This window comes from Syngnathus leptorhynchus, chromosome 1 (assembly GCF_054491065.1).
Source record: "Syngnathus leptorhynchus isolate UIUO chromosome 1, UIUO_Slep, whole genome shotgun sequence".
NCBI lineage: Eukaryota > Metazoa > Chordata > Actinopteri > Syngnathiformes > Syngnathidae > Syngnathus > Syngnathus leptorhynchus.
In genome coordinates, this window is record NC_141195.1 from 25602585 (window position 1) to 25624113 (window position 21529).

Genomic DNA, 21529 nt, shown 5'->3' on the forward strand with positions numbered 1-21529 from the left:
GATTATGTTTGGTTTGACAATGTCCCCCCCGTGAGCCGATGCCTCAAGTTTTAGTCTTGGAGCCTCTTTCAAATGTTCGACCTTATTTCTTGTTTCAACGATTTCTTTTGTGGGCCCCCAATGGTAGCTGTCACCCAGCAGGCATGCAGTTGGGGGGCGTGTTGTTTGTTTCTCAATATATCTGCTTCTTACTTCTGCCCATACCACGCAATGGCTGGTGTGGAAACAAACGTTCAGGCGCACAAGTGCTCGAGGAGGGAGCGACCGCTGCATTCCAACATTCTTGTTGCATTTCAAGCTTTCAGCCACAAGATGTCAGAGTAAGACAATCGTCAACATCGGCTTAAACGCTCGCCTGTGTATGACGTCAGTGAATGACAGAAGATGAAATGTTTACCGCATCGAGCATTTTCATTTGGATCATGTATTTGTTCCTACATACGACTAGTAAGCAGTTATGCATTATTCATATTCGATGTGTCATCGATGATAAGCGTTGACGAGATTTCCTTCTGTACTTTCCCATCGACATTGAAGGCATCATCGGCTGATGGACTTGGACGCCGCCGGCCGGCCGGGCTGTCCTGCGTCAATATGTCGGCCGTCATCTGCCTCACATGAACAGTTGGAGCCGCATTGGAAAAAAAGAAAAAAAAGAAAGGAGCGAGCGTGCGTGCGTGCGTGCGTGCGTGCGTGAGTGAGTGCGCGCGCGCCATCGGATAAGCAACATCTGGCGTGTAGCCCGCTTCTTGCTGTCTCCAGCAGCTGGTGCGTGCGTGCGTGCGTGCGTGCGTAGTACGATGGGACGCTCCCCGCTCGGCGTCTTCCGCCTCGCGATGGCAGGATTGCGCGCGTAAATCCAATTCAGATCGAACGTCTTGGTTGTTTCGATATTCCGGAGAAAAAAAATGGCGACTGGAGCAGGTTGGCAGCCCGTGTACGCAAACTCGACGAGCGGCACCGCCACCACCACCGGCGGCGGCGGCGGCGGCGGCGGCGGCGGCGGCGGAGCCAAATACGTCCCGTCGTCCACATCCAGCATGTTCTACGACGCGAGTTTAACGCTGGAATACACGCAAGACCTCCATTTGAAAATGAGCAAGAAGATTGCGCAGTTGACCAAGGTGAGAGAGAGAGATGTGCATGGGCTCGGTGGAGCGTGGAGTGGAGCGAAGCGGAGTGGAGTGGAGTGAAGTGATGCTCTTTTTTTTTTTTTTTGGCGTGGGACGTTGCTTGTAAACAAGTCATGGCATCTCATTGAGTGACTGTGGCGCAGTGTGGCAGCTAAAAAGAAAAGAGTGTAGGCGCCATGAAGGTGCTTGCATCTACGTCCCCTCTGCCATGATGCCAAACTGTCACCGTTTCCTTCCTTCATCGCCAAATTTTCACAAAGCAGAAAGATGCAGGAGGGGATGACGTCATGTTGGGCAGGGGTTTTGTCCGTCTTTGTACCTGAGAGCGCTTGAAGTGGGCTGGGCTGTGCTGTGCTGTGCTGTGACTTGCTCTGACAAAACACAGTCAAAGTCGGCGGTGTGAGCGAGCGAGCGAGCGAGCGCAAAGCAGAGGATGCATTTTTTTTTTACGTAACGTGCAGACGAAGGGGGCAAGCTTAAAACGCTTTGGTTCCATCACCTGCTCCATCCACAGTGCAAAAACATTTAGGTCAGTTCGTTGTGAATGTGCTCGATGTGACAGCCTCGCTGCCAAGTGCATGGCTGCGCTAAATCCAGTTTGGATTCAGAGCAAAATGTGCGATAATGACAACAAATGAGATGACTTTGACCCAGCAAGCAAGCAAGCAAGCAAGACAATGACGACCATTATTCATGTGTGGCCAAACCACAACCGTTTTGTTTGGTTTTTTAAATGGGAGGTTGTTGTTTTTCTGCGATGTCGTCTTTGTGCGGAGATTAGGGCTTTTCTTTATCTTCTTCCACACTCTCACAAATGTCTCTTTTCTTCACAAAGAGCACATTTTCAGTTGACGCACAGATGTGTTGACTTGAACAAAAGGCTTCTTCTCCCTCTGCGCTAAATACATTCAGATTTTCTTCTAAATAAAATGAGAAAAAGGCAAAATTGGATTGTTTTCCAATGTTGGAAAATTGTGGAAGGAACTTTAGTGGGGTCAGAGGTCAGTGTGGCTCTTAATCCCCTTTTTAGTTCATTCTCCAAATTTTGGTGGGGTTGAGCTCAGGGTTCCTCCACAAAAACCCATCCAGGTGTGCCTGGAATGATTGTGCAGGCTTGTCAAAAGTGTCTCAACAAGGTTAAAGATCATCTTACGGTACTTTGACAATTCAAAGTGAGTGGTGGGAAATTTCCATGGCAATATAGAGTGATTTATTGGAAAGTATTTCATCAAACAGTCCATTCTTTCATTTTGGATCAAAACATGTATCTTGAAACATTGTCGCATCAATGCGCGAAGGAAGATTTAACGAGAAAGGCACCCATGAAAACGTTAGCATTATTGCTGGAATCCAAAATGTGTGATGCGCCTCCCTTCGGAGGAGGGACGGCGAGGAGAAGAAGAAAAGAGATGAAAGCAGCAGGCATCATTACAATAATCATGTATAATTAAAGGCGGGCTTGCTTCCATCAAAGGCTTGCACACAACTCCAGACTGAAAATGGCTCTTTTTCCTCTGGCTTCATATTTGGAACATGAAGCTGGGACCAAACAACATCCTGATAGCCATGGCACAATATTTGGCTTTGACCTGCCGACGACAATAGAGAATAAATCCTCGTCACAGAAACGTCTCAGAAGGTTTCACGTGCCCACGTTTTACATGAGTTCATTTTTTCCCCCACATTGTTTAAATGCTGTTCAGTTCAGTTAACAATAACAAATAAACCACAACTGTCAGTTGATAAACAGAACAAGGGTGGAAAATAATGGCGTCTTCACACAATTTGGATGAGCCAGCTCCAGCCGAGATCGGGCTGTCCAGCGTTGAAACTTCACGGGAAGCGGCGATGGCCTCAATTGGCTGAATCTTTTGGGGGATTGATTTGAATTGAAAAGCTCCATCTCATTCACCCGCAGCGCTTTAAGCTTGTGGAAGTGAGCGAGCATGACTGAGGGAGGAAGTGTTTTGCTCTCGGTTGGCTCCAGCTTGCTTGCTTGCTATTCACTTGGGAAAAGCTCTGCGCTATTTCCTCGGATGAGACGCTGGAAAAAGACACTAAGAGGAGGCGAATGTGTCGTCTCCACTTTGTGTTTGCATTTCTCCTGGGTTCGTAGCGCGTACCACCATTGATTTCAAATTGAGCAATCGTCATTGTGTCATCTCGCGGTCTAGGTGATCTACGCTCTCAACACCAAGAACGACGAGCACGAAGAGGAGATTGATTCATTGAAGGAAGCCCATGAGGATGAGGTAAGGACAATCAATGTCCAAACGATTGCTGTGAAAAATGTCATCCGGCCAATAAAGCTATTGCTATGGATGGAGAAATCATTTCTAGTCCTTCTTCGAGCCTTCGGAACCATAACTCTCCCGTTTTAGGTGCAACACATCGTGACAGAAACCCGAGACAAGATTATGCAGTACAAGAGCAAGATGGTGGACGAGGCCGACCTGCGGCGGCGGCTGGCCAGTCTGGAAGAATCTGTCGAGCTGCACGAACACATGAAGAGACAGGTCGCGTGTCTTAACATTGACAATTTCACTCATTTACTGCCATTGACGGCTATAGACGTCAAAGATCTCTTTTAACTGGGTTAAGCAATGAAATAAGACCTGTAAAGTGGACAAGAAATATTGCTTGAGATAAACTGTCAACATAATCAAAAACAAAACCCATTTAGCGAGGAACTTAAAGTATTGTTTGTGACAAAGTATTATTTGCTTAAGCAGGCCGCATAAAATGAATGAATTGCTCTCGAGCGTCCGCCGTTGTGGAAGCGAGCGCGATTGTTGTTGGTTTTTTTGACACGTTCACTGCCGTTGACTCAACAGAAGGCTAACTCAGCGTGTGATGCTTGTACTCTTGCAGGCTTTGGCGGAGTTCGAGATGTACAGACAAAGAATGGAGGATTCGCAGCTCTGCACCGAAGCCCAACACACACAGCGCGTGGTTTCCATGAGCAGAGAGGTTGACACACACACACACACACACACACACGTGCACACACACTCAAAAGTGGAATGATGAAATCAATCAAGCAGGGCTAAAATAGTTCTGACTAAGAACAACTAAAATGACTTGGCCTTTGGTCCACAAAATGGTTCAATTACTGACCGCTAATTTAGTTCAAATAAAAATGAACACCTAATTCTAACCGTTCGCATGTAGTCATTTGTTGATACAAAACATTCTTCCTGTAAAAAAAAAAGAAGAAAAAAGACCAAATTCAGGTTAGCATGTTGGCTTGGCCTAGCTGTCACCATTTCAATTTTTGCTGTGGCTAAAAGTGTCTCCGCCTATTCAGGCTTACTGTATTGTATTGTTTTCTTTCTTTGTTGACATCTGTATTGCTCGGGCACGATTCCAACATTCTTTGTCTACCTCAACAACGTGCAGCTAGCTAGCTTGTCATTGCTAAAGGCAACGCAAATCAAAAAAAAATGAGACTATTCCATACACATCCTCCATATTATGTTTTTTCTGGGCTTATCAAAAAGCAGCAAGCAGTCCCTCGTTTCCCTCTTTGGATCAAGGAGCGGACTTACACCCATGGCATGACATTTTGCATTCCATTTTTGATCTTTTTTTTTTTTTTTCCTTTCCCAACCTCATGCCTGTGTGACTTGTCTATGTGTCAACCTTCTTGTATCGGGCGGACCAGAGAAGCTGCAAGCATTCGCTTATGTCGGCTTATGTCAAAAAGCGTGATGACGGCGGGAGCACTTTGCACGCCTCCAAATAGAGAATAGAACATTTCCCGTGATCTCACTAGGTGGAGGAGATGCGGCGGGATTTTGAGGAGAAGCTGCGGGCGTTCAGCCAAGCTCAGGCCCAGTTTGAGGCGGATAAGCGGCGAGCGCTGGAGGAGCTGAGGTCCAACCACCGCCAGGAGGTGGAGGAACTCCTAAACAGCCAGCAGAACCAGAGCGCCACCTCCACCGAAGACCAGGAGAAATTGGCTGAGCTCCATAGACAAGAGGTGGGACAGAAAGGAAGAGAGAAGAGCTCACTGACTTTGCCGTTCAGAGACAGTTGATGCAGCGAGTTACTTGACTGGGTAATTGCTGTGTCGAGGGTTTCATTGATTAGGGTTTTGGTCTTGTTGCATGTCATCCCACTCACATTTTTCTTTTCCAATCAACTGATAGAAAAGATACTCCAAATGACTCAAATCAACATCACAGTGTGTGGGGGGGGGCACTGGCCACCCCTGAAAAATGCTTTGGACGCTTCAGGGGTGTTTTCTGATTTTTTTTCTTTTTCGGGAATTCTTTTCCCCTTTTCGGCTGAAGAGAGCATATAATGAATATTATTTGTCTAAAGAACTGTAACATGAATTTAGTTTGTTTTGTGAACACCCCAATGCCCCCCCAGGAAAAAGTGGTGGTAGTGGTGGTAGACTCCTATTTTGAAATTGCAAAGGCTACATTTTGAAAAAGGAAAAAAAAATGCTTTCTTTTTCTTGGGCGGTTGGCTTTACACACACACGCACGCACATCCAAATGCTGCAAGAAAATCTATCTTTCCATGTGTTTACTGACAGGTGGAGTCATTGATGGAGAGGGTGGAAGAGCTAATCAAGAACAAAGTCCGAGTGGTTGAGGAATACGAGGCCAAACTGGCCAAGGCTCAGGAGTACTACGAGCGCGAGCTGGAGGCCATGACTCGCACGCACCAGCTCACCACCGAGAACCTGCTGGCCTGGAAAAGGACCGAGGTAGAACCCCCAGCATATAAAGGGCTTCTTCTTCGCCTTCCCGCGACATGCGTACGACAGACTTGCCTTGTTCAGGTGGAGCTTCGGAAGGAGTTCCAGGCGCAGGAGGCGGCGCTGCAGCGCTCGCTCTCAAAGCTGAGGAGCGAGCTTCAGAGAGCCCAGGAGGAGGCGCGCGAGAACCGGGACAAGACTAACAGACTGCAGACATCGCTGGTTAATGCTGAGGGAACCATCAAGGTAAACAATGATGAATATTTCAATGCAGTGGCGGGGAGCCACCAAAAAAAAAACACCCCATCCGCGTCCAAACCAAGACGTTCCAGGTGTCTGCGTTCTTTTTCTGAGGGCATTTGTGGCTGAAGTGTTCAATCTTTCATCTGCCGTGTGCTGTAGAACCTTCACAAGCAGCTGGAAGAAGCCCTCCAGGATGGGGAGATTTGGGTGATGCAGCTGAAAGACACCGAGTACGAATTGGAGGGCTGCAGGGAACGAGTGCAACAGCAGGCAACGGAAATCCTCCACAAAGCTAGTGAGACACCAGCTCCAAGCACGCACATGAACCTTTTCGACATCAAATGGAAATGGATAGATCCAATGCCACCTAAACAAGCAGGAATCGATGGCTTCTTTGCTTTTACCAAACCTTCACGCAAAGTCAATCTGATATTGGTTACTGTAATCCAGAGATTCATTTGTGCTTGTCAAGAAAATTATCGGAAAAGGTCCTTGGAAAAAAATAATAAGAATCATCACGATCTTAATATTGTAGAAAAAATGAATTCTTATTTTTTTGAATATGGTCTGGCTGGGGATGGTATCTCTCCTTCCAGTGCTTGTATCTAATGAAAGACAGAACAGAGCAGAGCAGAGCGTACGTATGCGTCGAGCTCTTTTGTTGTCTGACTCTGTGGTTTGGGATATGATCTTGCAATGGCTTACATCATCAACAATGAAAATGAATCTGGCCGTGCCAAGCCAAACCTGAACAGGACTTCACAGATGAACTTGTATGTAGAAATGTATTCATTTAGCAGTGGTACCTCATTTTCTGTTTTTTTTTTTTTAACCGCCAGTCTCCTAAAATGTCTCGGCTTGATGTTTCCCCAGGTCAGATCGGATCCCTCCAGGCCACCCAGATGGCCCACGAGGCATCCATCAGGAACCTGGACCAAGAGCAGAGTCGGCTAAAGGAGAAGATCGGCAGGCTGGAGCAGGAGAGGGAAGCCCTGCTTAACCAGAACCAATTGGCCAGCGAGCAGCACAAACAGCAAGTGCTCAAACTGGAGCAAGTACGTCTCAAAGCACGTCTCAAAGACGGTCCTGGCAAATGCTCGACGGCTCACTCTTCTCCTCAGTCTCTGCGTGAGGAGCACCAGGGCTACGAGAAGGAGCTCTCCAGACTGAGAGCTCACTATGAGGAGGAGACACGTCGCTACAAGGAGGCTCAGGTCAGGGCCTTGGAGGAGATGGAGGAGAAACACCGAGCCATGAGGGAGGAGGTGCAACAGGAGAAAGAGGAAGAGAAGAAACTTCTCATGAAGGTCTGATGCCGTTTGTTATTTTGGAAATCGAAACACATCAGGTGATATTCCAAGGTGACTCGCGGCTTGCTCATGCGTGAATTGATCTCATCGCCGGCTGACGCTGTTGAAATGTGCCACGTACGCACGCCGTAATGAAAAGGTGCGGCAGCGGCGGCGGCAACGGCGGCAACGGCGGCGGCGGCGGCAGCAGCTCGCTCTTCTAGCTCTCGCAGCTGCGCGTCGGCAATTCACGTTTGCCCTTGAGCAAATGCTTGTTTCAGAGAAATGGATGGCGAAGAAATTGTTGCACGTTGTCTTGTGAGTGCACAATTTGAATGAGGCCAAACAAGATTGCTCACCGTTTTGTGTAACCGAGCGTACGCTTGCCGCCGGACCTGCGGGAAATCAGCCCACCTTCAATTCAGAAGGATGATTGCAGCTGACTGACTGCTCATTGGCGGATTTTCACTGACATCAAATCCTGCCTCTGAGCATCGTGCAAGCGTGTGGGCGCCGGATGGATGGATGGATGGATGGATGGATACAACGGAGGTGAAAAACAATTCAGACCGCCTGCGCCTCCCTCCAAATCGAAGAGACTGGCGAGGCAAAGATGGAGCCGACGGTCATTTTTTTTTTAAAGCCAGCGCGGATTTAATGGGCCAAAAACTTGGAATCCCTGCAAGCAAGATATTCAAAAGTTTCCAAAGCAATCCTGCTAATTTCTCATGCTCCATTAATTCCAAATCCAGTCGGACCAGACTGCAGCAGAATTTCCTCAATCCGCCTGCAGGTGGCAGGCAGCTTTATTGGCCGTGTCCAATTATTGACTGGTCGCTCCTTGAGGAGAAGGAAGAAGCGCTTCTGTGCTCGGAATGTTGATGAGGCGCTGGCCAGCCCGATCGCTCGCTCGCTCGCTGCCTCGCTGGCTGGCTCGCTGGCTGGCCCGCTGGCTCCCTGGCTCGCTGGCTGGCCCGATCGCTCGCTGGCCGGCCCGCTCGCTCTCTGTCGGATTAAGCTAACACCGCCTGTCATGCAGATTGTCAAAGCTTTCATCCTCCTAAAAGGAGGAAGCAGAAAGGATTTGTGATGGCCATCCACAAGCGACTGGCTGAAATATTTCATTGAAGGTATTTTGTGAGCAGATATGTAATAGAAGCGTCTTGCTCGGAGGCTCGTGGCAGCTGAGCTGCTAAAAAAACAAAATGGCCCCCCGCCCATTAAATGAAGAATAGACACAATACATAGATCATTCATCATATCGTTCATTGAAGCGAAATTACACTGGTCAATGGCAGATTTGAATGGCTTTATGTGTATTTTAAAAGTCGTCTTATTCTGGCATGTCAGGTTTTTGAGATTTTTTCATATTTTGCCTGTAAAAGCATATGTCCTATTCTCAGCATCTTTTATATATATATATATATATATATATATATATATATATATATATATATATATATATATATATATATATATATAAATAATGAATGTGATCATGTTCATTTAATATTTTACAAATATAATTGCTAAATATATACAATTGATCCAATCCTCCCCTCATCCCTTGTGCCCTCTTTTTGGAGCTGCTTCTTTGGAGCGTCTAACGCCCAATCTTCTCCCCAGAAAATGAGTCAGGAGTTTGAGATAAAACGCTTGTCTCTGGAGGAGCAGCGAGACCGGGTGCAGCAGCAGCTGGACAACTTGAAAGAGGAGCTCTCCGCCAAGCTCAACATGGCCAATCAAGAAGTAAGAATTCGGAAAACTCCAACTTTCTTAACTGCACGCCGCCGGTTGCTTGGATTCCTCCCTCACGTGTTCATTCAACAAGAACCTACTCGGAAATGGCTTCAAAGAAACCTCTTTTCATAATTTTTCTCGTGCTTACACATTGAAGAAAAAGAAATCATGGAACCAAAATAATGTGTTGACAACTAAAAAAAACAACAACACTTTGCCTGTATGTTTTTCTCCCAAAATTGGCGTAGAAATCCCCAAGACCTCAGTCAGTCCCTCAAGATCGCGATAAAAACGAACCAAATAAAATTGAAAACCCATTTTTATTCGTGAAATCAAATAAAAAGAAAAACCGCTGAAACAAACTGAAACTATATCTTATGACTTTGCAAAAAAGAAAAAATGTACGTTGTCATCATCTGTAGATGTTGAAAAACCCTTTTTGGACCAAAATAAGGAGTAAAAAGTACAGATACTCGAAGATAACATTCAAAGTAGTCCGAAGAATAAAAGCCTAAGCCGTTTGTATCGTTGCAGGTGTCCCACCTCCAGGAGCTGGTGAGGGAGCGGGACCAAAACGTCAGCTCGGCACAGAACCAGATCACCTGCTTGAAGGAGACTCAGGAGAAGCTCAAGATCGAATTGGATGCCACCCGAGGCCGCGTCCGAGAGACCAGCAACCTGCTAACCGACCTGCAGGTGAGGAAATGAGAATCATTTGTGAGCTAATAATGATGGAGGCCATTATGCGCCAAGGACCTAAATGAAGCTACAAATGGCGGACAGGAAGTGTGCACGCTTTCGAACGACAATACGCCGTCATAACCCAAAGGCTCATTTGCGTAACGCTCGTAGGAGGAGATTGAAACCCAGAAGCAGCAGCACGAAGCGCGAGTCATGTCAATCCGAACCGAGGAGAAGCAGAAGATGGACAAGATGGCTGACAACTTGGAGCAAAAATGGAGAGAAGCGCTTCGGTAAAACAAAAACTGACATCGATCAAAAGTCTTTTTTTTTTTTTTAATTCCCGCCAAACGTTTGGCCCATTTCAATGAAATCCCTGCATCCTTCTACTTCTTAAGAAAATCACGCGCTTTGCTCTTTAGTGAAGAAGTGCGGCTGCTGAGGGAGGAGCTGAACGAGGAATACGACGCCGACAAGCAGGCGGCGCTGACTCAGCTCTCCCAGCAGAAGGAGCTGGAAATGATGGCCGCCAGGGAGGGCTGGCAGCGGAAGGTGGAGGACCTGCTCGAACAGGTACCAAACAAAATGGCACGGCTCCTTAGCAGAAATGTTGGCCCATACGGATCCCGGTGGCCGGGCTGCAAGCGAGTCAGCTCGGGTCCCGCCTGCGGCAAATGATTCATTCAAAGGGAGAGCGCCTCGGACGCTTTGTGACAAGGTGGAGGCGCCGACTACTGATGGCAGATTGGAAATCACAATGCTACATTTGATCCAAACATCAATCAACCAATGCATTGATTTCTGTAAAAAAAAAAAAAAGAGAGAGAGATTTTGACCAAATTTTGGATGCACAGTTGAGCTCTCACATCACCCTGATTAGTCTTGGGAATTCTAAATATGACAATTCTGATGTCTTGTTGCGGCGGAGCTGCTTAGTAAGTTGCTGACCTACTTGGCCCCAATGCAAAAAAAAATAGATACGATCCATTCTTAATCCTACGTTCACTCGGAACCTCATCAACATTTCATATAAGTCTGACTCGCAGACGTACCAATGTAGCAATGAACACGCACACACAGGCAAGATAATCAATTCCACATCGCCTCTGTTGTATTCAGTTGCGGCTAATCCCATCCCGTCCAGTCCTGGAGGAACGGAGGCCGGTGGTGCCCTCGGCCGGTGGTGCCCTGGGCCGGTGGTGCCCTGGGCCGGTGGTGCCCTGGGCCGGTGGTGCCCTGGGCCGGTCGCTCCTCCCATATCATCAATATGACATTTTGTGTGTGTAATCCCGCTGCCTTGTCCTCGCTTCCAGATCTCTCTGTTGAAGCAGTCCCTGGAGTTGCAGCTGTCTCAGTCACAGGCCGCCCTTCAGCAGCTGCAATCTCAGTTCAGCCAGGAGAGGGAGCTGCTCGGCCAGCAACTCAAAGGTAACGCCTGAATGCATGCGGTCGCTCCGCTGATCCACTAACGGACATTCTGGATGTCCAATAACCCTAAAAATGGGGGAGTCAACGGTGGTTTTTAGCGCTTCGAAACTTAGCGATGTCCTCCATGAAAGAAAATGAGTACGTTTGGAGCAGTACCACATGTCACCAAAAGAGGGCGCGCTCCTTGACGTATAAGGGTCAGGAATGTGAACATCGTCATTTGGTCAAGTCTTCAGGTAGAACTATCTGCACATACATCCGGCGTCCATGTGGGTTGCTGTTCAATTTCATTTGTCGTATACTGATCAAATATCACCTGTCATATTATTCCTCTATTTTCAGAAACTCATGTCAAGTGTCGTCATGATTTACCACCATTTAGTTTGTTTGTTTGTTTCCCAGAGATGCAAAGAGAGCATCAGAGAAGGGAACATCGACTACAAGAGGCTCACTGCTGTGCGCTCAGCACAATGGAGGAGGCCCGGCAGCACCAGATTCGAGTATAATACACGCACGCACAAAAACAATTTGTTTTGACCCAAATGAAACGTGCAAATACGGAACATGATCTAGATGCTATATGCCAAAGCTGAGCCCGCCCGCCCAGTTGATGGAGGAGAATCCGTTTGTTTGTGGGAAGCCCTTTAGGCTGAGCAAATTGCCAATTGTGCAGTCAAGTGTTTGACTTCTTGAATTTTCCTCATTTCCTTGCTAAATGGATCCCCAAAATTGAAGGAGCCCCATGGCGCTAGGAGAATGCATTTCCGGCAGCACAATGAATACTTTGTGAGATTTGGAGTGCCCCGCCCGCTGAACCAAATGTTATTTCACTTCCGGAGGGCTGGAAACAGCTGTTGGCAAAAATGCACATCCTTGTGTTTGTTCCTTTCATGACATTTTCTTTTCCACTTTGCTGCTGTAGAAGGAATTTCTGTATTGTCAGACTGATGAAGTCTATTCTATTTTTAGTTGAGATCTTTTTTCATTTTCCTGTTTATACCAAAGGTATCTGCTGATTATTTCTTCAATTATTTTTTTTTATTTCATCTCTAGGCCCTGGAGGAACGTCTGAAGCAGGAGCAGAGGGAGGAGGTTCACGCTCTGAAGGAGGCCCATAGGAGGACCTTGGACATCCTCAGACAACAGTCAGAGCAGGAGTTGCAGACGCTGCGATTTGAACTGGAAGATGAGGGCAAAGCTAAGCTGGGTAAATTGAGTTCTTCTTTTACGAGGGAGGCGTCTCGGGTTGTTTTCTCGACGAGCGCTTTCTTCGTTGGCAGCGTCACTCCGTGCTGAGCTCAACCACCTCCACGCCACGGCCATCGAGCATTTGAAGCAGATCCACCTGAAAGACAATTCAAATGCCAAACGGGAGCTGGAGAAGGCCATGGAGAAGAGCCGCCAACAGGTCACTTGTTGTTCATTGCTGTGGTCTGGATGGAGGACCTTTGCAGAAAGTTAAGCAGACTTTTCCCGTGCGTTACAGGAGCAAGAATTGCTGGTGCGCGTGTCCGACTTGCAGGCGGAGGTGTGCTCCCGGAACAGCCGCATCACAGATCTGGACCACGAGATCCACTCTTTGAACGAGACCATCGACACCTTGACTCGAGAACTGGAGTTGAAAGGCAAAGAGGTGCTACGGGTCCGCAGCGAAGCTAATCATCACATACGGTAGGTACTGCGTGCTAACTCTTCTGGAAGCCAAATTTCTCATCATTTGTAGACTACAATGAACACTTGTTTTTTGGGGGGGCGGCGTCTGAGTGCTGGAACAGATGAATGGAATTTCGATTCATTTGAATGGGGAAACTTGATTTGGGATGTGTTTGGAATTGTCAGCATAGTCGCTGAACAACTTGAACTTGTATCTCAATCCACCGCTCTATTTGCCTTACAATGTGTATTCTGTTGGTCAATACCTGTGCACAGAGTCGATTGATGGATGGATGGATGGATGGATGGATGGATGGATGGATGGATGGATGGATGGATGGATGGATGGATGGATGGATGGATGGATGGATGGATGGATGGATTGAGCTGTAAGCTGTTTTTCAATGGCATTCAAATGTGTGTGTTTTGGTTTGTCAGGGCTCACGAGCAAGACTTTGCCAAGAGGCAAGAGCGGGAGCTGGGAGAGCTCAGTGTGGTCCATCACCGAGAGACTCGTATCATGTTGGCAGACTTCAACAAGGCTCAGGAAGTTCTCAAAGACAAAATCACTGCTTTGCAAATAATGTAAGAACCAGAAAGGAAGGCATCTCTGAATTGCCCCCTCCCCTTCCTCAATGCGTCCAATGTCTCCTTATCCAGTTTGGAGGGAACAGAAGAGAAATTGAGGAACCGAGAGAGCAGACCCGAAGATCTGCATCTTATCGCAGAGCTCCGTGAGATGGTCACCGAGAGAGAAGCCTTGGTCAAAAAGCTGGTGGTGAGTCAATTGAATTTGCGCTCCGTGACACTTTGCGCTCATGTGTTTTTCTTTGAACAGGACGACAAAAAGTTTTATCAATTGGAGCTGGTCAACAGAGAGACGGGCTTCAGCAAGGTCTTCAACTCCAGTGCCAACGTTGGGGTCATCAACCCTCTTATCAAGGTCAGTGGCTGTGCCAGATGTACGAGTTTCGAGGCATTGTGTGTTCTGCTGTGTATCTGCATGTTTGCACATCATGCATGTCTTACAGATCATACACAACTAAGTATTTCGTTCTTGTAAACCTTGTTGGACAGGACGCCCGTATTTGGTTCGGGTTCCGCTAGCATCCTGCTGTTTGCGTAGGATGCGGACTTGACTGTCCAAATCTTCAACGATATATCACAAGCTATGATCCTAAAAGAAATGAATATCATTTCAAACTCATCTTACAACATTGCATTTCAAAAATGAATCTCAGATTTTTGGATAAATGCTCCAGAAAAAAAAGACAACGCTTGTCTCTCATCACTTGGACATTCGTTTCCCTGACACCGGTTCCCATTTAGACGTGACTTTGGCGACACCTGGTGGCATCTTGGGAAATAAGTCTGCGTTTCAATGAGACGCGTTCATTCTGAAAACATTCCAAATGCATGTCCTGTCACATCGTTTGAACATTAACACCAGTCTTAAATGTAGTATAAAAAAAATTAAAAATGAAATCAAATAAAATTTCAATGAAAAAAAATCAATTGAAATATGTTGTAAAGTTGATATTTAAATTCTAACAATCTCAATATTTAAAAACGAATAGTTTAGATTGTAGAGATTGTGAGTATACAACCGTGGGTCTCCGGGGAGGTAAATAAGAAAATATCCAAATATTTCAGCTTGAACATTAAATACAACCGAACTGACCTTAGGCAGTGATTCTTTTGGTATACCGCTAGGGGGAGTTTGCACGCAGTGTAGAGAAAAACCGCATGCTCTCGTGGAAAGGAAAGGCACCTCCGTACAAAATTGCTTTCTTGCTTCCCATCAGTTTCCCCCCCAACCCCGACACGCCTCTCTATTTTTGTGTGTAGTCGAAAGCGGGCAGCCAATCAGATCAACGCTTGGCCAGCTTCCCGAGCCAGTCGGCTCTCCGATTCGTCAGCCCTCCCGCCGTGAGTCGTGCGAGCGAGGAAGCGGAGGGTCGGGAGGTGGAGGAGGTAGGACCGTTTGCGCCTCCCCACTCCCCCCTCCAACGCTCCCTCCCCCGGCTTAAGAAAGCTCCTCCGCCGCTCCTCCGTCCTCTCCCTCACATCCCTCAGCATCCGCCACCTTTTCCTCCTCATCCCCCGCCAAGTCACGCCCTGGCCCATCCTCCTCATCCTCACGAGCCGCAGCATCAGGCAAGTTGTAGGAGGTGAGAACTCAACGCGTGTGACTTGCTGCCTCGGTCGCTCGCTCTCTCGCTCGCCTTGAGATGAGGCGCGCAGCAGGCAGACGCCGTTTGCCTCCCGTTTAAGTTGTCCTTACCCCCAACCCTTAAAAGAGCCCCCATCCATCCATCCATCCATCCATGCCGAATTTTGTATGCGGACAGCCAGATCTTCTTCATTGAGAGCATCTGGAGTTGAAATGTGCCTGAGATAAGATAAAGCATAAGGAATCACCACTTTATCAGCCATTGCGTTTGTACTTTCCAATTCCATCTCTCCGCCTCTGAGACCACTCAAACTCACAAATCACTCCCAGTGGGAATTCAAACGTGAGATAACGGCTGTGAAACGTAGTTTTTTTTTTGTTTTTTTCCTCTCTCAGAGTGGATCTATGAGCATCCATTATGGAAACTGTGAAGGACAGACAAAAATCATCTCGATACAAACATTCACCGCTTCGAGCAAATTGAATCCTCGAAACTAGACTATTTTGCATCCAGTTGTTCCCATAAGTTTACATCCCCCCTGGCGAAAACGTTATTTGGAGTTTTAATTGTGTTACAACTTTGGCCCGGGTTTGTCAATTTATGAGCACAACTGTCTGTGAGTGGAATGTTCTTTGGTGCTATGTTTTGATGGCATGTTGGTAAATCTGGAGGACATTGTGTGTTTGTTTGTTTGTTTGTGTAAATGAATGCAAACGTGAGGCGCACGCTCGGCATGTGTGTTCCGACCGTGCTCGTGACGTGCGCATGTTTGTTTGGGACTATTTTAGCGATGGGAAAATGAAGCTTTGAATTTGCTTCATGAAGCAGTTGTTCTATTTTTTGGACTCCTCCAGATGGCGCTCTCTGTCTGTTCAACATTAAGCTGAACACGCATTGCACACTAACTTGCCATTTCTTGAAAGCAACAGTGGCATCTAGAGGAGACCGAAAATAAAACGAGTGGTTTGTGAAGCAAATGTGAAGCTTCATATTCCCGCCACGAGACAACACGGCCTCAGCCCAGCCTCCCTCCCTCCCTCCCTCCCTTCCAGTCTTTTTAACGGCTGTTTTTATTCCCTCCCGTAGCCTTCATGAGGCAAATGCAGCGGCGTCAGACCACAAAGCAATGGAGACAGGCAAAGATTACGCTGCCAAAAAAGACGAGCCGTACGCTCGCTACTTCTCTTTCTGATGTCCAAATGCAAATCTGTAAAAGGGACACCACTAAATTCAATTTTGCCAGCGTAGCGGAATGGCCGTCCGTCTTTGTCACGGGACAGGATGGGCCAGACGGGAATTTTTCCTCTTCATTCTGTTATTACCGACTGATTAAGATCATCCGTCGGACATGGCGGGAATCTTTTAAATGCTGCTTTTGTCCTCTTGACCAATTTCTCACTGTGAGGCAGTCCGGGGGAAGGAGAATCATCCACGCCGTTTTGGGTTCTTAGAATTCTAATCTTTGTAATATAACACCAAACAGTTTTTCTATGGTCTGTCGTAAGGCCAGAGACATCTGGAGATTTTTTTCTTTGGGCAATAACGTGGGATGTGGACCTTCTCCCAAGCCTTGGGCGTTTGAATGGATCAGGTTCCACAGAGGGGCACGTTCAACTTGCTTGCTAAGTGTCTCTGTCTGCACTCATGACGGTGAAGCATGCCAAAACAGAAACAACACCTCTAACGCTGCTGTGTTCAAACCACTTGAAGAAAAAAAAAAAAAGTTTGCACACTTCTTGTTCGCCCTTCCTCCCCCCCTTGACGTGTGAACATCCACAATGTCCATACTGTCGTCCCCTGCACAGTTTCCAACTGCATGATCATCATCTGTCCGGACCCATCGTTTTATTGTGAAAACGGGTAGAAAAGCGAGTCACCTCCAAAGAAAGAAAGAAAGAAAGAAAGACGAAAGGTCACACAGTGGCATATGAACTAGTGGTGAACTTCCCCGACGGCCCAATATCGCCAGATGCGATTTTCAAATTAGTTTGAGCCGCCTGCCTCAGCAACTATCACCTCATCTTGTTTTTTTTTCTTTTTCACACTCCAACATAGATTGAAAGTGAACTTGTGTGTAAGTTTGATTCAGTATGTGCACCTTCATTTGCTCTAGCCCGATTTCTTCCATCCGGCACCCAAAAAAGGGCGTTTCCCTATTCGGTAGCAAACAAACAACCGGGCTTGGAAGAATCTGGGAGAAAAAAAAAGGATCTCAGAATGTATCTGTCCGAATCCCAAGCGTGTGTGATGCAATGTCTTCTTTTATGAAGGTTCAACGGAGAACAGAACAATGAAAACAAAAGATTGTATTGTTTCATACACCCCTATGCTGAACCACAGTTGGTTCGTTCCACTTTGCGCACTGTGACGACAACACTGAGCTGTGATGACATTTGAACATTTGCGTCCAATTGCACTTCTTTTTTTTTTTTTCTTTCTTCCCCATGACTTCCTTTCCCATTTGGATGGTTGGTTTTCTAAGCCTTTGTTTGGACCGAGAAGCAAGCAAATATTTGACATGTATGTCATTCTGTGTTGGAAAAAAAAGTTCCCAGCAAGTTTCACTCTTGTAGCCCAAATGTGGTCTTGTTTTGTCCTTTTGATCCATCGTCTTCCATCAGAAGGGACTGTCATTCTGATCAAACATGGCAAGGAGCGCCTTTCATTTGCCATTGTCTTCTGTCAAACACTGCCACCCGTTGGTCGCCTGTGAAAGCTACACGGCAACACTTGATTAGCGTGGTGTCCGTCCGAGGTTTGCTTCCATTCACTCACTCGGTCCAAATGCAAACGGGCGGGCGATTGTCGTCACTGAGCTGACGTTTGCATTTTCAGTGGATTATATCCTTTTGTTTGTCTTGACGTAAATGTACAATGATAACAATGTTTATATTTCTATCATTTCTCTTGTATGTTATCAAAGAGTAAAATTCGGATTGTGACTTTTGGCTTTGCTGTCTTGATTGGCGTGCCAGAACGACAATTGTAATCCCAAACCTAGAAGTGCTAGAAGTGAACAGTCGGAACATCCGGCCATGTAGGTTTGCGCTCGGTCCGCTAAGTTACATTGCCGATTTAGATTTTTTTCCCCCCAAATCTTCCATTTTCCCGCACCACAACGCCATTTCAATTGTGTCGGGCAATGTGTCCCGACACACGTCACCGCCATCTCAATTCAACAGCAAATGATGTTGCTTTGACTTTATTTAAGAGTGTGCATCAAGTGAAGATTTCATCTTCCCTTCTCAGGATGGGACTGTGACAAAAAAAACAACTGATAGAAGTCCTCAGTAGCTGTGAGTTTCTCTCTCTCTCTTTTTTTTAAAGTTATCGTGACACATTTCACACATTTCCAACTCTATGTTGTGGCTTACTCATTCTTCAACATTGTACACAACACACCAAGTCGGGCAAGGGTCGGAGGAGCTGTAGGGAGACAGACGTGCAGATGAAGTGGGATCAGTGAAGTGGAAGGCTCGCTAGCTCGCTAGCTCCTTCCACACATCAGCTGCTCAGCAGGACGACGATGTAGATGAGAAGCAAGCAGATGAGGAGGAGGGTGAAGTTGATGAAGAGCTCCTGCAGGTTCCTCTTGGCCTGCGGAGTCACCTCGATTTGGGACGCGCGGCGGATGGCCGACTTGGTGATGTGCTGGACGCGCTCCATCTTTCGAGTCCGGCGGTGACGTTGAGATAGATGCCGAGTGCTGAGCCTGGATGGGGGAATCAGGACATGAAGGTGGCGGCGGCGGAGGTCAGGACTGGACGGGACGCTTCTATACTCTGCAGGTGAAAGAAAAACGCAAGTAGTGGAATGTTACCCGCCTGCTGTGTGGGAGCAAAGTTTACGCTTCATCCGGTCAAGCTAGCTGAATGGTACGCTCAACTCATCCGCGACCTCATGCTGCAAAGATAAGAGAACAGGCCAGAGGCGCCAGCCGAGGTCCGATGATGCGGCATTCCAGACCGATACGATGACAACAATGGAAAGTCAAAGTCGCCGCCACGCCACGGCACGGCACGCCACGCCACGGCACGGCACGGCACGGCTGCTTTTCCACGTTTCCTAGTCCCGCACCAAAAAGTCTGCCCCACCCAACCCAGCTTGATGGGAGACGAATGCGAGCACACGGGGTGACATTTGAAATGTCTTTCATCGGAGGGGAGGCTTTGAATCCCTTTTATGATCCCGTGCGGGACTTTGTGAGCATGCTTTCGTATTAGCAGCAGCTGCTAAAAGCCACCATCTTGCGCTTGGCTATTTTTACTGGCTAGTGAGTATTGAAAATATTTGGATGTAGCACTACCCACCTCCCTGAACCGTGGAGTCGCTGATTATAAGTGGACGGACATGTTAACGCCTCATCCGGCCGGCCGGCCGGCCTCGATCCCCACTCGATAACTCTTTAACACCTCCAAACTCTGGCTGGGCTCACGCATTGTTCAAATCATCGGAAGGAACACAAATGGGCAGATGAGTCAGCTGTTCCCCTGTGGAACAATGTCATCCTCGCTTTCACGCTACTAATGAGTGAAAATAATTCAGCGTTGCCGGTATATCCGAGGAGCTTTCGAGGCTTCTGCTAAATTTAGCGACCAAATAGATTTGAAATCTTTCTTTTTCAGCAAGTCGGCGTTTGGCCTTGATGTTGCAACCGAGAAGTTTGGAAAGATATTCCTATTTTCATCCAATGTGATGCCAGGGGGTTTGTGTACAAACATCAAGTTGCCGGGGAAGCCAAACGGGTTGCGTCACGCATTTTGGAAAGAAAAAGAAAGCCTTCCACGCGTCTTTGTTTATTTTGTTTGAGGAAGAGGCGGCACTTTGCCATCCATCCATCCGGTCAAGTGAGCGAGACCATGAACACAAGCTGCTATTGTTAGCTGCTGTTCACATGGCATGGCTCCAGTGTGCCTGGGATGCCTCATGCGGCGGCGGCGACTGATTGTCAAAGTACAAAAAGATCAGCAGAATAATCGAAGCTGAGGTGGCCTCTCTGGCTTTCAACAGCTGATGGACGGGTTCCGTCCGAATCTTTCCGTCAAAGTGGCTTTCAGCTGCTATGGAAAGTCGACTCGCATTGCAGAGAGGACTCAAAGTGATGATGGAGAAGTCATGACAGAAAACACGTTTCTTTCATCCACTCTTAAATGATAGATGGATAGATAGATAGCAGCTCTTTGCCAATGATGATCACTTGGGATGTCATTTGATCTCCTCGGAGGCCCTCGCTGCAAAGTCACAGTCTTTTGTTTCAGAAATGTATTCCATTAAGTTCAAGTTTGGACTGCATCCTAGTGAGAGCTGTTTCCAATATTTTGGATACCTGCTTGAGTTATTGGAGGAACTATTTTTAGAAAAACCCAAAAGTATGATGCAATACAAACAACAAATGAATAACTATGGTGTTTCCCATATTTTGGATACCTGCTTTAGTTATGGGATGAGCTATAACCCTCTAGTATACAATTCAACAGCGCTACAAACAACAAATGAATAAATATTCTGTGGAAGCAATTCTTCTCTGGGGACACCGTCAGATTGAGTAGGTGTGCAGATGAAGTCAAGGATGTGGCTTCTTACCTTTCAGATGGGAGCCGCTCTGTCTCACTGCTGTTTGAGAGACCAAGATGTGGTGGGGCCGATATTCAAGGCTGTAAACAGAAGCGGGAGGAGAGACAGAGAGAGAGAGAGAGAGAGAGACAGAGAGAGATTACGCTTCAAACAGGAAAAAAAAAAACCGACCAATCCACAACAAGAAGAAAATATGTGGTCACTGTTACGCTTTGTAAACTTTTCTTCACCTTACTAAAGGAATGTATGTGCGTGTTTGTTTAAAGCTCTGGGTCACATCCTCCACACAAAAAAACAATCTTTCATCAAATGAATGAATCAATTCATGAGTAAGAATCAGTTGGACCGTTCAACAAAGTCTTTCATGTATTTTCAACCAAGAAATAAGAGTTTCCAGAATGAGCCTTGCTTGGAGTAAACAACTTTCTAGCTTTGTTACACTACGAACAAACAATGTTGCCATAAATAGCCCAATTTCAATGATTATAGAAAAAAAATAGCCAATGGCCCAGAAATGTCCTTAGAAAAATGTCAATAAAATATCAGTCACCGACTTCACACTGACGTGTGTTTGTTTTTTGAAGAGCGGACTGGAGATGAAAAGTGAATCGTCTGTGAAACTGCGGTCAGAGATGAAAACTCGACTTTTAGCCTGCCTGCCTGCCTGCCTGCGTGCGTGCGTTGCGTGCTGTGTGAAGGAAAGACAATACAAATGCAAGTACACGAGTTGTGTCCAGATTTAGGCTGGCCGGCTGGCTGGCTGGCTGCAATGGAAAAGCGTGCCAAGACAGGAAGTCAACTTTATGATTACAACCACTATTATTGCTTTGAAGTTGCTGATTTCAAATGGCTTTCCTTCTTACGCAGCAGGCAGGCTGTAACAAATGCAGCTCACATGCTTCT

The 21529-nt window shown here is 46.8% G+C and overlaps 2 protein-coding genes across 6 annotated transcripts; one reads left to right on the forward strand and one right to left on the reverse strand.

Annotated features, from left to right (window-relative positions):
- Positions 1–851: 851 nt before the first annotated feature.
- Positions 852–21087, forward strand: fam184aa (family with sequence similarity 184 member Aa). 5 transcript variants are annotated; one of them, XM_085919611.1, is made up of 23 exons: positions 852–1124; positions 3308–3385; positions 3515–3649; positions 4005–4103; positions 4909–5115; positions 5680–5853; positions 5929–6090; positions 6247–6382; positions 6961–7142; positions 7209–7394; positions 9003–9125; positions 9651–9812; positions 9969–10090; positions 10196–10370; positions 11111–11225; positions 11628–11725; positions 12279–12432; positions 12506–12633; positions 12712–12896; positions 13317–13463; positions 13539–13656; positions 13717–13821; positions 20643–21087. In XM_085919611.1, the coding sequence occupies exons 1-23, from the start codon at positions 909–911 to the stop codon at positions 20862–20864; spliced, it is 3429 nt and encodes a 1142-aa protein (XP_085775737.1). In that variant the 5' UTR covers positions 852–908; the 3' UTR covers positions 20865–21087. The 5 variants fall into 5 exon arrangements, with proteins under 5 accessions (XP_085775737.1, XP_085775735.1, XP_085775738.1 ...); XM_085919609.1 differs by lacking the exon at positions 20643–21087 and adding an exon at positions 14727–16902 and having other exon boundaries at positions 853–1124; XM_085919612.1 differs by lacking the exon at positions 20643–21087 and adding an exon at positions 13956–14682 and having other exon boundaries at positions 853–1124.
- pln2 (phospholamban 2) lies at positions 17406–20695 on the reverse strand. Its single transcript, XM_085919617.1, has 2 exons — positions 20636–20695; positions 17406–18834 (listed from the first exon to the last, which is right to left on the reverse strand). The coding sequence occupies exon 2, from the start codon at positions 18716–18718 to the stop codon at positions 18557–18559; it is 162 nt and encodes a 53-aa protein (XP_085775743.1). The 5' UTR covers positions 18719–18834; positions 20636–20695; the 3' UTR covers positions 17406–18556.
- Positions 21088–21529: the final 442 nt, after the last annotated feature.

Coding starts and splice junctions, on each gene's coding strand:
- fam184aa (XM_085919609.1), top strand. CDS start 909: ATGGCGACTGGAGCAGGTTGGCAGCCCGTGTACGCAAACTCGACGAGC. Junction 9,813..9,968: donor ACCTGCTAACCGACCTGCAG/GTGAGGAAATGA, acceptor TAACGCTCGTAG/GAGGAGATTGAAACCCAGAA. Junction 11,726..12,278: donor CCCGGCAGCACCAGATTCGA/GTATAATACACG, acceptor TTTCATCTCTAG/GCCCTGGAGGAACGTCTGAA.
- pln2 (XM_085919617.1), bottom strand. CDS start 18,718: ATGGAGCGCGTCCAGCACATCACCAAGTCGGCCATCCGCCGCGCGTCC.